The 15,000-nt window shown below is 49.8% G+C and overlaps 1 protein-coding gene across 3 annotated transcripts in view; it reads left to right on the plus strand.

The window, feature by feature from the left end:
- myo7aa (myosin VIIAa) overlaps positions 1 to 15,000 on the plus strand; it is a 50,104-nt gene that overhangs the window by 23,803 nt on the left and 11,301 nt on the right. For all 3 annotated transcript variants that reach the window (XM_056611268.1, XM_056611269.1, XM_056611270.1), the window contains 17 exons: positions 95 to 201; positions 2,534 to 2,671; positions 3,607 to 3,765; positions 4,239 to 4,331; positions 5,810 to 5,904; positions 6,170 to 6,254; positions 6,541 to 6,759; positions 7,151 to 7,258; positions 7,723 to 7,932; positions 8,409 to 8,612; positions 9,128 to 9,304; positions 9,848 to 9,937; positions 10,376 to 10,494; positions 10,902 to 11,028; positions 11,367 to 11,486; positions 12,274 to 12,447; positions 13,494 to 13,721. In XM_056611268.1, coding sequence (XP_056467243.1) covers positions 95 to 201; positions 2,534 to 2,671; positions 3,607 to 3,765; positions 4,239 to 4,331; positions 5,810 to 5,904; positions 6,170 to 6,254; positions 6,541 to 6,759; positions 7,151 to 7,258; positions 7,723 to 7,932; positions 8,409 to 8,612; positions 9,128 to 9,304; positions 9,848 to 9,937; positions 10,376 to 10,494; positions 10,902 to 11,028; positions 11,367 to 11,486; positions 12,274 to 12,447; positions 13,494 to 13,721 — 2,453 coding nt within the window. The remainder of the gene's footprint in view (positions 1 to 94; positions 202 to 2,533; positions 2,672 to 3,606; positions 3,766 to 4,238; positions 4,332 to 5,809; positions 5,905 to 6,169; positions 6,255 to 6,540; positions 6,760 to 7,150; positions 7,259 to 7,722; positions 7,933 to 8,408; positions 8,613 to 9,127; positions 9,305 to 9,847; positions 9,938 to 10,375; positions 10,495 to 10,901; positions 11,029 to 11,366; positions 11,487 to 12,273; positions 12,448 to 13,493; positions 13,722 to 15,000) is intronic.

Below are 15,000 nucleotides of genomic sequence, written 5' to 3' on the forward strand. Positions count from 1 at the left end.
TGTGTGTGTGTGTGTGTGTGTGTGTGTTTATGTTTGTGTGTGTGTGTGTGTCTGTGTGTGTCTGTGCATGCGTGCGTGCGTGTGTGTGTTCCAGGGTTCCTGGAGAAGAACCGGGACACACTGTATGGAGATATCATCCAGCTGGTCCACTCCTCCAAGAACAAATTCATCAAACAGATCTTCCAAGCTGATGTTGCTATGGTAACCTTCTCTCTCTCTCTCTCTCTCTCTCTCTCTCTCTCTCTGTCTCTCTCTCTCTCTCTCTCTCTCTCTCTCTCTCTCTCTCTCTCTCTCTCTCTCTCTCTCTCTCTCTCTCTCTCTCTCTCTCTCTCTCTCTCTCTCTCTCTATATCTCTATATCTCTGTCTCTCTTTGAAATATTACACATACTTTTCTATACTCATAGCATAGCACAGTGGTGCCCAGCCTTTGGGTCTGGACCTCACCTGGATCCCCTGATACGCATATTGGGTCACAGGACATGGCTGGAATTTTGATGATCCATTTTAGAAAACCTTGCATATGCAAACTCACTGCCTATTTATTCATATCCATGTGATTGGTTTTAGGAAATTTGTGTGGAAGCAAATGGGGTCACGGCCCAAGGAAGGTTGAGGACCGCTGCGCCTCATTGAGCATGAATGATTTGACCAGAGGGGGCGCTGTTTGCTCATTTCCTTATTGTTTTTTCTTTACCGCTGAGTCCAGTGACAGACTACTAACTTCCTACAGAGTTCTGAGTAATGTTTACCGTGGCGCTAACATTACCATGTCCTCTCCTTCTCTTTTCTCTGAGTGTGTCTGTGTTTGTGCGTGTCTGTGTTTGTGCGTGTCTGTGTGTGTGTGTATGTGTGTATGTGGCTGTGCAAGCAAACTAACAAACAAGCGTGTGTGTATTTGTGTGTAGTTTCTGTCTCGTGGGCCTGGTAGTTTGTTAGGGCTACCTGACACTGTTCTCTCTAAGGTAATGTTCCAAACAAGACCAAAACGCATGGTTTACAATAAGGGAACATTAATGAACCATTGATTAACATCAGTTGATTCAGTAATAAGCATTAAATGCTCTTCAACAGTTAACTAATGGTCCAGTAAGCATTGACTAATGGTCTTCATGTTAACTAATGGTGTTCGTTTTAACAAAGGCAATGCTGTTTACATTAACTACGGTCTTAATTTATATATTATTTAATTGAGTTAAGGTCAGGATTAAACCTGACCTTTCCCCTTACCTAACCCCGATTATAATGTTGCATACAAATGCTTGTTGCTGCATTTACTTATGTTAATGAATGGTTACTAGACCATTAGTTAACTCTCAATTTAGTGTTAAAAAATAAAGTTATTAGTTAGTTAATGCATGGAAAAATGTTAATTAATACTTTACTGTAATGTATTGTTACCAAAAGCATGAACCCAAAAGTGCTCATGTTGTGATCATCCATCTTCCGACTCATTCCCTCATGTCATCTCCTGCTCGTCCATCTGTTGAAGTCAGACACCTTAATTCATACTGCTGCCATCTACCATCTGCTGCACACCGCCTGAGACAGCCACAACATTACATCATAGTTCATGTTTGATTATGTTTCGATGGGTTGATCATATGCATGGTGAAATGACTGATGGTTATTAAGAATAATCCAATGTATGTCTGATATGAATTCCCAGTTCAGGAATTGTATTTAATTTGTTTGTTTGTTTATTTCGGCATACAGTGATCCAGTCTCGTGAACAGTGAAATGTTATTTTTTTAAATTGTGAGTCACTTGTCAGTTGTGACAGAGATACAGGATGCATTGATATGTCAATATGCTTTTGGATTTTTTATTACTCAGCAGTTTCCAGAAAGAAACTGACATTCTTCCGGCTGTTCTATAGTTGTCCGAGCTTCAAAGTGTTGCCTGAATCCCGTCTCTGGGGGCTTTATTCCACTGAGAGGGATTGATCTTTTGTCATCTGAAGAAACATCTCTCAGGGGGGAATAAAGACAGAGTGCAAGTTTGTTTCTTAGAGAGGACAGAGAAAGGGAAGGAAGGAGTGTGGGGGACAGGAAGTGTCCAGGATGACCAACAGAGTCCTCATTGTTTCTGACCATGACTTCTTTAACAGCCTCTAGGATTTCAAAACAACTGTGTGTGTGTGTGTGTGTGTGTGTGTGTGTGTGTGTGTGTGTGTGTGTGTGTGTGTGTGTGTGTGTGTGTGTGTGTGTGTGTGTGTGTGTACGTATCTGTTTGTTTGAATACTTATGTTTGTGTGTTTTTGTATTTGTCTGTGTGTTTGGATCGGTGTGTGTGTGTGATGTATGTGTGTGTGTGTTTGGATCGGTGTGTGTGTGTGATGTATGTGTGTGTGTGTTTGGATCGGTGTGTGTGTGTGATGTATGTGTGTGTACGGATCGGTGTGTGTGCGTGTGCATGCGTATGTGTGTGTGTGTGTGTGTGTGTGTGTGTGTGTGTGTGTGTGTGTGTGTGTGTGTGTGTGTTTGGATCGGTGTGTGCGTGTGTGTGCCTGTGTGTGTGGGTCCCTCCCTCCAGGGGGCGGAGACCAGGAAGCGTTCCCCTACTCTGAGCAGCCAGTTCAAGCGCTCTCTGGAGCTGCTGATGCGGACCCTGGGTGTGTGTCAGCCCTTCTTCGTGCGCTGCATCAAGCCCAATGAGTACAAGAAGCCCATGGTAAGCAGAGCGCACAAACACACACACACACCCAGCGCTCGCACGGCTGGGAGGACGGCGAGCGTGGAGTCTGTCAGCTCAGGGAGGTGGAACAGTTTGGGTTGAGCTGAATGGAGGTGAACAACAGCTAAAAGTTCAATAGAGAACAGAGAATGTAATAGGTTGGTTTTTATAACTTGATGTTGTTTTTGTTTTTGTTCTGTACTGATTTCCAATTCAATTCTGATTGTTTGAAAAGGCTTCTTAAATGGTCATTGCCATGGTTCTATGTCACACTGCTATCATTCTTGTTTACTATAATCTGTTTTCTCGGAAAATCCTAATGATGATATGTTCAGCTTCATTTATTTTCATTTAGTTTCTAAACTTCACTCTCACGCTCTGTCCGTCTGTCTGTTTGTTTGTGTGGCTGTCTCTCCCTCCCCTCCTTTCTCCCTCTCTCTTCCTCTCTCCTCCTCCTCTCTCTTTCGCTCTCTATCTCCCTCTCTCTCTCTCTCTCTCTCCCTCTCTCTCCCCCCCCTCTTTCTCTCTCTCTCTCTCTCTCTCTCTCTCTCTCCCTCTCTCTTCCTCTCTCCTCCTCCTCTCTCTCTCTCTCTCTCTCTCTCCCTCTCTCTCCCCCCCCTCTTTCTCTCTCTCTCTCTCTCTCTCTCTCTCTCTCTCTCTCTCTCTCTCTCTCTCTCTCTCCTCTCTCTCTCTCTCTCTCTCTCTCTCTCTCTCTCTCTCTCTCTCTCTCTCTCTCTCTCTCTCTCTTCCTCTCTCCTCTCTCTCCCTCTCTCTCTCTCTCCCCCCCCCCTCTCTCTCCCTCTCTCTTCCTCTCTCCTCCTCCTCTCTCTCTTTCTCTCCCTCTCTCTCTCTCTCTCTCTCCCTCTCTCTCCCCCCCCCTCTTCCTCTCTCCTCCTCCTCTCTCTCTCTCTCCCCCCCCTCTCTCTCCCCAGCTGTTTGACAGGGAGCTGTGTGTCCGCCAGCTGCGGTACTCCGGTATGATGGAGACCATCCGGATCCGTCGGGCCGGCTACCCCATCCGCTACACCTTCGTGGAGTTTGTGGACCGCTACCGGGTCCTCATGCCTGGGGTCAAACCAGCCTACAAACAGGTGGGGCACAGTGGTCAAACCAGCCTACAAACAGGTGGAGCATGGGGGCGATGGGGGATGGGAGTGTCTCCTGGGAGAATCGTCCCTCTTAGTTCAGTTGAATCCAGTTGAGTTTGTTTAACGTACGTTTAGTTTAGCTTCTCGTTGTTTGGCTATGATAACTTTGTCTGAGCTGAGCTTAATCTACTCACTCACTTTTGGGCTTAGTAAAGCCCATCTGGGTCGAGTTTAGCTCAGTTTATCTTAGATTAGCTTCGCTTCGTTTAATTTAGTTTAGGGTTGGCTAAGTTTAGTTTAGCGAAGCAGAGTTGAATTGAGTTGAGTTTATCTCTCTCTCTCTCTCTCTCTCTCTCTCTCTCTCTCTCTCTCTCTCTCTCTCTCTCTCACTCTCTCCCTTGACCTCGTCAGTGAGTTGATCCTGTTGGATCGAGGCTGTTCTGAATGAATCGGTGTTGACCTCCCATTGTCCTCAGGAGGACCTAAGGGGGACCTGCCAGAGGATAGCGGAGGCTGTGCTGGGCAGAGACGACGACTGGCAGATGGGGAAGACCAAGATCTTCCTGAAGGTAACCATGGAAACCTGAGAGACGAGACTCAAAGTGGAACCAAAGCTAATGCTAAACTCGTGCTAACAATGTGCTTACATGTCGTTCCATTGACCTCACGTGCATTGTTAAAACCGTGACCGAGACAGCCGAGATTTATACATTACAGACTTGTGTTATCTGTGTTTCACAGATGCTAATTATTTTATTATATATTTAAAAGGAAGACAGTAGAGTAAATGGAGCATGGCAGAACATGAGAGACCAACAGTAGAGTACAACAGTAGATAATAACATTAGTGCAGATCAGCAGTGGGCATCTAGAGTTTTCTCCCACAGGAACCTCCATGTTTTGGTTTCTCCCACACAGATACTGCGCAGGCCAACATGTCGTGTTTTGTGTCAGAGAGAGATAGACGCAGTGAGGGAGAGAGTGAGCGAGAGTTGTTTTCTTTTCCTGCCCACTGGAAAGGCAGATGGTGTTTGAAGGTCAAAGATCAGTGGCTAGGCATGTCCGTCCGTTGGTTGTCTCGGTGACGGACCCGTTCCTGTAACCCAGCTGACCCCACATGGCGGGCGATGTCAGCCCAGCGGACGGGCAACCCCGCACTCAGCTGCAGCCACTAGCTCTCCAGAGGCTCCTCTGAGGAAGACAATTTAGAATTGGTCAAATTTCAAACATATAATCAAATGTTTCGCAACAGCTGTATCAGAACTTTGGGTTTAGTGTTGATCCTTGTAAGGATTAGGGTTAGGCTCAGGGTGCTAACCCTAAGCCTAACCCTTAGGGTTAGCACCCTAAGGGTTAGGCAAAATATAAAATACAAAAAAAATTCAAAAATATAAAACACTATAATGTTAGTTTCTGAGTATGTAAATCGGAGTATGTTATGCTAACATTGCACATCTTATACACAACCGAGGCGTGTCAACACGTTGCTACGCGTTGGCTCTTAGCGAGCGGGGGGTTCCACGTTTGCAGCCGGCCAATCAGGCTGGAGGGGAAGTGAAAGGACAGGAAGTACAACCGGCGGGGGGGGTAAGCTCAGGGCCAGGGTCCACACTTCCCCCCCGACAGGAAGTCACCAGATGAGTGGGGAAGACAGGACGGGACGATCAGAGATGTAGAGATAGATGAAGGGAGACACGTGTGTTTTGGTTTGAGGTTTAACGTTTTTTTTTTCCTGTGCCAGCTCAGAAAAGTGGGAAACTGGGTTGGTGAGTTTAGATGTCTCGTAGCTCTGGGGTTTCATTTTCTCCTCTGTGGTTCCCCCTAACCCCCCTGACACTGCACTCTTGAATCCCATCTTCCTGCCAACCCTACCTCCCTCCCCTCTAGTCCCATGTCGAAGGAATCCAGCAACTCAATGTCAACAAAGACGCTGGAAGCTATGACAAAATACTGTGGGATGGATAAAAAAAGAAACGATAAATAGACTTAAAGCAACTTAACTGGAGGGTGCGATGAGCGATGAATAACAGCCTTGCTGGTTATGCAGGACCACCATGACATGCTGCTGGAGATCGAGAGGGACAAGGCCATCACAGACAAGGTGATCCTCATCCAGAAGGTGGTGAGGGGCTTCAAGGACAGGTGAGAGAGACACCGGGGACAGGGGCGTTCTGAAACGAGAGAGTTGGCGGCGTAGAATCAAACAACTGTTCAATAAATGTGTTTCTGTTGTTTTTGTTGAAGAAGAATAAGACCATATAACTATTGAGAAAACTAAATATCAAGCTAAACCAAGAATATTGCAATTCTGTTGAAATTAATTCCGGGAAAATTGTTGTTTTCATACAAACGTACTGAAAGCATTTTTTGATATTAAGGTTGATCAAATCAACTTTCACGTCAACAGGTCCAACTTCCTGAAACTGAGGAAGTCAGCCATGATGATCCAGAAGACCTGGAGGGGATACCAGGCTAGGAAGAACTATGGAGCAGTGAGTGGCATCCACAGACTGCACATGGTCCAGATACTTAGCATTCAGACATTTAGCATCCAGACAGTTAGCCTGCAGGTAGCATTGGGAAGCTTCAAGACGCTTCGCATCCAAGCAGAGAGCCTCCAGACACCTAGTACCAAGATGGATTATTTGCTAACATCCAATGATATCCATTCATCTCTCTCTCTCCCTCTCTCTCCCTCTCTCTCTCTCCCTCTCTCTCTCTCCCTCTCCCCCACTCCCTCCCCCCCCTCCCTCCCTCCCTTTCCCCCCCTCTCTCCAGATGCGGGCAGGGTTCTCCCGGCTGCAGGCTCTGGTGCGCTCCAGGAAGCTGTACACCATGTACCACGTGGCGCGCCAGCGGGTCACGGGCTTCCAGGGCTGCTGCCGCGGCTTCCTGGTGCGCCGGGCCTTCCGCCACCGGCTGTGGGCCGTCATCACCCTGCAGGCCTACACCCGCGGCATGATCGCCCGCCGGCTGGTGGCCCGCCTCAAGGGAGAGGTATGGAGGGGCGGAGGGGTGGAGGGATCGAGGGGTGGAGGGGTGGTTGTACTATGACTCAAGCACACACATACACATCACTAGGGTGGACACACGCACACACATATATTAGACACATACATTTGGGCACATGTGAGACTACCAACACGTGGGCACACACGCACGGACACACGCACGCACGGACACACGCATAAACACGCACACATTTCATTAGATTTTTTGCCTTGGAGCACATTGGCATCAGATAATTAAAACTTCACATGCATACATCTTTGTACCAGAATGGATTAACATTTAGAATCATGCTTCAGGCTTCTAATCTCTCTCTCTCTCTCTCTCTCTCTCTCTCTCTCTCTCTCTCTCTCTCTCTCTCTCTCTCTCTCTCTCTCAGTACCGCCGGAGGCTCGAGGCGGAGAAGATGCGACTGGCGGAGGAGACCAAGCTGAGGAACCAGATGTCCGCTAAGAAGGCCAAGGCTGAGGCCGAGCGCATGCACCAGGTACAGTCTGGTCCTTCATGGAGACCTGCTCCCATGCGGCAGTACCTGTGTAACTACTTCACAAGGCCGTTAGAATGTTCTGGAAAGCCAACCACTTATATATTAGCTCACCTGAACAGTAACCTAGCAACAGTGTTTCAGTTGAGAGGCTAGAAACAACAAGCAATGTCCAGAACTGTCCAAAACGAGACCTCACCATGTGTCATGACCACCAGATGATCTAAAGACCTACTCTGGATTTCATATGATTCATGTGGCACGTTATTTCCTCACTTATTTCATCACCGACTTTCGTTTCCTTTTATCAAAAAGCCTGCACACTTTCGTTCCTTGAAAACGAAAAATAAAAACCTAATCATATCATTCGTCACATCTTGCCATGGCGCCGTGTTCGGTCCACTAGCATGTCAGGTTACCAAACGGGGTTTGCAATAGCAACCAAACGTTGCCTTTGGCCCCCGCAGGAGCGCATGGCCGTGCTGGCCAAGGAGGACGCGGAGCGGGAGAAGAAGGAGAAGGAGGAGGCCCGGAAGAAGAAGGAGATGGTGGAGCAGATGGAGAAGGCCCGCCACGAGCCCGTCAACGATTCGGACATGGTGGACAAGATGTTCGGCTTCCTGGGGACTACCAACTCCTTCCCGGGCCAGGAGGGCCAGGCCCCCAGCGGCTTTGAGGTGAGGTGTAGGGGGGGGTGGCGGGTTAACCGTGGTCCTATCAGGAACGCCTGGCTCAACCAGAGTGGAGCGTCATCTCGAGGTCACAAGTTAAAGCTTGTGAGCCGATCAATGATTGGAGTTTCAATAATTATAGTTTAGAAACTGAAACCCGAAACCTGAAGATGAGGATGTATTTATACATTATGTATTTCAGCTATATTAAAATATATTGCATTCAATTGTAATTAAATTGACATAAATGTTTGTTTATGTGTGCTTTGTGTGTTTTTCATATATTTGTGTGTATGTGCGTGTGTGTGGTCTGTGTGTGTGCGCTCATGTGTGTGTGTGTGTGTGTGTGTTTGTCTGTGTGTGTGTGTATATGTGTGTGTGTGTGTGTGTGTTTCTGTCTGTGTGTATGCATGCATGTGTGTGTGTGTGTGCGTGTGTGTGCGTCCGTGCCTGTGTGCGTGTCTTTGCGCATGTGTGTGCAGGACCTGGAGCGTAACCGCAGGGAGCTGATGGAGGAGGACCTGGATGAGGCCCTCCCGCTCCCGGAGGACGAAGAGGAGGACCTGTCGGAGTACAAGTTCGCCAAGTACTCCGCCACCTACTTCCAGGGGCCCAGCTCCCACACCTACGTCCGGCGGCCCCTCAAACAGCCGCTGCTCTTCCACGACGACGAGGGGGACCAGCTGGTACGGCAGCCCTGACCTTTCACCTTTCACCTTTCACCCGCTGTGACCTCTCCGGGATACGCTTGTGACAGGGTGAATGGACTTGATTGGCCGGCCGATCTTGTCTCTGACCTTTGAGCAGAATGTGTGATTGAATAAGAACATGAGTATGAATGTGAGGAACGGACGTGAGTGGTAATAATGAATAACTAGAGAAAGTCTACCTCTTGAACTGATTCCTTTAGCTGCCTTCCACTCTCTCCAGTGTGTTTTTTAAAAATGGTGGTGCAATACTTTTTGTAGCCTGTTTATGGATTGTAGGCCTTCGTTGTGCTCCTCCTCACCTGTGAGTCCCTTTGGATGAAATTCCAAGACTCAATGTCAATGTGAAGCTGACTGAATGCTGACCATCCAATGTGTTACTTTTTCATGGATTATTTTCTTTAAATTCCCAAACTTCCCAAAATGTTGTCATTTGGGTCATGTCTTGACTGTGTTCGACCTTTGACCTCTGACCCTAACCCCCCCCCCTGCAGGCGGCGCTGGCGGTGTGGATCACGGTGCTGAGGTTCATGGGGGATCTGCCCGAGCCCAAGTACCACACGGCCATCAGCGACGGCAGCGAGAAGATCCCCGTGATGACCAAGATCTACGAGACCCTCGGCAAGAAGACTTACAAGAGGGAGCTGCAGGCACTGCAGGGGGACGGGGAGGTCAGTCTGGGGACGGGGAGGTCAGTCTGGGGACGGGGAGGTCAGTCTGGGGGGGGGGGGGAGGTCAGTCTGGGGGCGCTGCAGGGGGACGGGGAGGTCACTGTTATAGGAGTCATATTTATAAGGTGCACCTGTAACCTGACTGGTGGTGCAGTTGGCTCTAACACTACGTTTTTTAATTTAGAATGTAGTTAAAGTTGACTTAACGACTACTATCCACTTGACCATCACTAATGAAATACAAAACGATGCTGTTGAGCTACTCTTTAATCTGGCCATTAATTTGAATTGTTGTAGTCGTTCATTATTGATTGTACGCCTTGATTTTCCTCAGCCTCAACTATTAACCTCTTTGGATTAAACACTCTGATGTGTTTAATGATTGTTTAGTGAAATGTAATCGAGTTATTTCCATAACAAAGCTTTGACGAGAAAGTTCTTGAAATAGAAAGCTATTGATGATGAGGAGGCTGATAATATGATGATGATGATGAGGGTGATGATGTTGATTATGATTTGAGTTTCTGGCTCTCTCACACACAGACCCCTCCGGACGAGACTCACAAGAAGAACAGCGTCCGCCACAAGATGGTGTCCCTCACACTGAAGAAAAAGTCCAAGATAACAGTGGAGGTACTGCAACACATCAAGGACATTTAATGCTTCACCACGTAACTTTCCCTGCGAGTTTGCTCTGAAGCAGCTAAGTTGCCTCATGTCTGTAGAATAAGAGCAAACCATCCATGGGCCAGGGAATCATGGTCTCCAATTCTATTTGATCTGTACTGACCAATGGCGGGACAATACACTGCGAGGACTTGGTGGAACACCAACGTTGTTTTGGTTTCATGAGTGACATCACAAATAAGAAAGGTTCCTTGAAGACACATAGTTGCTACTTGCTACATGCGTTGTTGATTCGTTTTTTTGTCTCTCTGGTATTGCCAACGTCATCGCCGTGCCAATGCTCACTGGCGCTGCAATACACACTCTGGCCACCAGAGTGTGCCCAGTGACTTAGCATCTTTAAAACACAGCGGCCGTCTGTAACAGACGCCTCCACGTCCTCAGGTCACCAAGCGGCTCCACGACGGGGAGTATGGGAACAGCATGCTGGAGGACCGGCCCACCTCCAATCTGGAGAAGCTGCACTTCATCATCGGCAACGGGATCCTGAGGCCGGCCCTGAGGTGCGCACACACAAACTCATGCAACACGCATACGGATGCACACGCACGCACACGCACACAGGCACACACATGTGTGTGGAGTGTGTAGGAGTTTGTACTTGTTTAACACTTTAACACGCTCCAATCTCATTATCATATCAACACTCTCACACTTCATAGATGCAGCTGCAGCATTTGCATGATGTGACACACTGAGAAAAGGACCTTTTTTAAATACATAGAAAATTGCTTTTGCTAAACTAAGTGTGAAAAACAGAAAACGATTCAGTAGATTGAGTAATATATACTGTGTGTGTGTGTGTGTGTGTGTGTGTGTGTGTGTGTGTGTGTGTGTGTGTGTGTGTGTGTGTGTGTGTGTGTGTGTGTGTGTGTGTGTGTGTGTGTGTGTGTGTGTGTGTGTGTACCAGGGATGAGATCTACTGCCAGATCTGTAAGCAGCTGAGTCAGAACCCGTCCAAGAGCTCCCACGCTCGGGGGTGGATCCTCATCTCGCTGTGCGTCGGCTGCTTCGCCCCCTCTGACAAGTTCCTCAAGGTCAGCAGGCCTCTGGGGTCAAAGGTCACATGTCACGGTCTCATGTACTCACACGGTCTCGTGTACTCACACTCTCTGCACCTGTGTGTGTGTGTGTGGATGTGTGTGTGTGTGTGTGTGTGTGTGTGTGTGCGTGTGTGTGTGTGTGTGTGTGCGTGTGTGTGTGTGTGTGTGTGTGTGTGTGTGTGTGTGTGTGTGTGTGTGTGTGTGTGTGTGTGTGTGTGTGTGTGTGTGCGTGTGTGTGCGTGTGTCTGTGTGTGTTTGTGTTTGTGTGCGTGTGCGTGTGTGTGTGTGTGTGTGTGTGTGTGTTGTGTGTGCGTGTGTGTGTGTGTGTGTAGTACCTGAGGAACTTCATCAGTGGAGGACCCCCGGGCTATGCCCCCTACTGTGAGGAGAGGCTGCGGCGGACCTTCGTCAACGGGAGCAGAACCCAGCCCCCGTCCTGGCTGGAGCTTCAGGTACCAGACACACACACTCGAACCCAGTCCTAAATCCCAGTTGGATGTGTTATAACGTTAATTAAATGTCTTTAGGATTTGCATTGCTTTGAAATAATGTGGAATAATGTTTCAAAATGTATATGAAAAGAAAAAGACGAAAGCCAAAATAAATGACTTATTCTCCTCTCCTCCTCTCCCCCTCCCCCACACTGCCACTTCTCTCTGCTCTTCTCCTCTCCTCTCCCCCTCTCCTCTCCTTTCCTTTCCTCTTCCCTCCTCTTTTATCGTCCCATCACCCATCCAATCCCATCCCCTCTCTTCCTTTCCTCTCCCATCTCCTCATTTCCTCTCCTTTATCCTCCTCCCCTGTGTCCTCCTACCCTGTCTCATCTCCTCCTTGCTCTCTCCTCCACTCTCTTCTCTCCTCCCATCCTCCCCTATCTCATCCCCTCTTTCCTCCTCCTCTCCTCTTTCCTCCTCTCCTCTCCTCCTTTCCACTCCCTCCTCATGTCCTCTCCTCTCCTCTCCTCTCTCCTCTCCTCCTCTCCTCTCCTCTCCTCTCCTCTCCTCCTCCTCCTCTTCCTCTCTTCCTCTCCTCTCCTCTCCTCTCCTCTCCTCCCCTCCTCCTCTTCCTCTCCTCTCCTCTCCTCTCCTCTCCTCTCCTCTCCTCTCCTCTCCTCTCCTCTCCTCCTCCTCTTCCTCTCCCCTCCTCCTCTTCCTCTCTTCCTCTCCTCTCCTCCTCCTCTTCCTCTCCCCTCCTCCTCTTCCTCTCTTCCTCTCCTCTCCTCCTACTCTTCCTCTCCAGGCCACTAAGTCCAAGAAGCCCGTCATGCTCCCAGTGACCTTCATGGACGGGACCACCAAGACGCTGCTGACGGACTCGGCCACCACGGCCCAGGAGCTGTGCAGCGCGCTCTCAGACAAGATCAACCTGAACGACCGCTTCGGCTTCTCTCTCTACATCGCCCTGTTCGACAAGGTGAGCCCCGGGACCTGGGGCACCTCCGACCTGGGACCCCAGGGAAGAGCGACCCCATCAGAGTAGTGTTTGAAACCACGCTTCACGTTGGCTGATTTGTGTCCTAAACACTGATTGCACCATCAGACCGGGGAGTACGCACATTACGAATCACAGTGAGCAGATCGAAAATCACTCAACGTCCCTGATTGAGGAATTGTTGACACTTTATTTTGACATTCATGTTCATTTGGCAATTCAAGTCCTGTACTTATCGTGGCTTATTCAGTGGGTGCCTGGGGCTGAGGGCTGAGATGCTGCGTTCAGTTCAACATTGCTCCTGTTCCTCCAGCTAGACAACAGACTGCTCCGGCTCGTCTCCTCGAGCAGAACCAGTTAGAAGTAAGACATATGAAAGGGTTCTGGAAAGGAGCCCTCCATCTCACCACAACCTCCTCTTGCTCATCCTCCTCCACTTCCTCTTCCGTCTCCTCCTCCTCTACCTCCTCCTCCTCCCATTCCTCCCCTTCCTCCTCTTCTTCCTCATCCTCTTTCTCCCCATCCTCCTCTTTCTTCGCCTCCTCCTCCTCTTCCTCCTCCCCTTCCTCCTCTTCCTCCTCCACCTCCCCACCATCCTCCTCTTCCTCCTCCCCTTCATCCTCCTCCTCCTCCTCCTCCCCCCCCCTCCTCCTCCTCTTCCTCCTCCTCCTCCTCCTCCTCCTCTTCCCCTTCCTCCGCCCCTTCCTCCTCCTCCTCCGCCCCTTCTTCCTCCTCCTCCTCCTCCTCCTTCTCCTCCTCCTCCCCTTCCTCCTGCCCGTCCTCCTCTTCCTCCTCCTCCTCCCCACCCTCCTCCTCCCCTTCCTCCTCCTCCTGCCCCTCCTCCTCCCCTTCCCCCTCCTCCTCCTCCTCCTCCTCCTCCTCCTCCCCTTCCTCCTCCTCCTCCTCCTCCTCCTCCCCTTCCTCCTCCTCCTCCTCCTCCTCCTCATCCTCCTCCTCCTCCTCTTCCTCCTCGTCCCCTTCCTCCTCGTCCCCTTCCTCCGCCCCTTCCCCCTGGCTCCGCCCCCCAGGTGTCGTCCCTGGGCAGTGGGAACGACCACGTGATGGACGCCGTGTCCCAGTGCGAGCAGTACGCCAAGGAGCAGGGCGCCCAGGAGAGGAACGCCCCCTGGAGGCTGTTCTTCAGGAAGGAGATCTTCACCCCCTGGCACGACCCCGCCGAGGACCTGGTGGCCACCAACCTCATCTACCAGCAGACCATCCGCGGGGTCAAGTTCGGGGAGTACCGCTGTGACAGGGTGAGCGCTGTTTATTAAGGCTGTCATCTCTCAGTGACAGGGTGAGCGCTGTTATAAAGGCTGTCATCTCTGTGACAGGGTGAGCGCTGTTTACTAAGGCTGTCATCTCTGTGACAGGGTGAGCGCTGTTTACTAAGGCTGTCATCTCTGTGACAGGGTGAGCGCTGTTATAAAGGCTGTCATCTCTGTGACAGGGTGAGCGCTGTTTACTAAGGCTTTCATCTCTCAGTGACAGGGTGAGCGCTGTTTACTAAGGCTGTCATCTCTGTGACAGGGTGAGCCCTGTTTACTAAGGCTGTCATCTCTCAGTGACAGGGTGAGCGCTGTTATAAAGGCTGTCATCTCTGTGACAGGGTGAGCGCTGTTTACTAAGGCTGTCATCTCTGTGACAGGGTGAGCGCTGTTTACTAAGGCTGTCATCTCTCAGTGACAGGGTGAGCACTGTTTACTAAGGCTGTCATCTCTGTGACAGGGTGAGCGCTGTTATAAAGGCTGTCATCTCTGTGACAGGGTGAGCGCTGTTATAAAGGCTGTCATCTCTGTGACAGGGTGAGCGCTGTTTACTAAGGCTGTCATCTCTCAGTGACAGGGTGAGCGCTGTTATAAAGGCTGTCATCTCTGTGACAGGGTGAGCGCTGTTTACTAAGGCTGTCACCTCTCAGTGACAGGGTGAGCGCTGTTTACTAAGGCTGTCATCTCTCAGTGACAGGGTGAGCGCTGTTTACTAAGGCTGTCATCTCTGTGACAGGGTGAGCGCTGTTTACTAAGGCTGTCATCTCTGTGACAGGGTGAGCACTGTTTACTAAGGCTGTCATCTCTGTGACAGGGTGAGCACTGTTTACTAAGGCTGTCATCTCTGTGACAGGGTGAGCCCTGTTTACTAAGGCTGTCATCTCTGTGACAGGGTGAGCGCTGTTTATTAAGGGTGTCGACGCTGTGACAGGGTGAGCGCTGTTTACTAAGGCTGTCATCTCTGTGACAGGGTGAGCGCTGTTTACTAAGGCTGTCATCTCAGTGACAGGGTGAGCGCTGTTATAAAGGCTGTCATCTCTGTGACAGGGTGAGCGCTGTTTACTAAGGCTGTCATCTCTGTGACAGGGTGAGCGCTGTTTACTAAGGCTGTCATCTCTGTGACAGGGTGAGCGCTGTTTACTAAGGCTGTCACCTCTGTGACAGGGTGAGCGCTGTTATAAAGGCTGTCATCTCTCAGTGACAGGGTGAGCGCTGTTTACTAAGGCTGTCATCTCTGTGACAGGGTGAGCGCTGTTTACTAAGGCTG

This window comes from Gadus chalcogrammus, chromosome 16, assembly GCF_026213295.1.
Source record: "Gadus chalcogrammus isolate NIFS_2021 chromosome 16, NIFS_Gcha_1.0, whole genome shotgun sequence".
Taxonomy (NCBI): Eukaryota; Metazoa; Chordata; class Actinopteri; order Gadiformes; family Gadidae; genus Gadus; species Gadus chalcogrammus.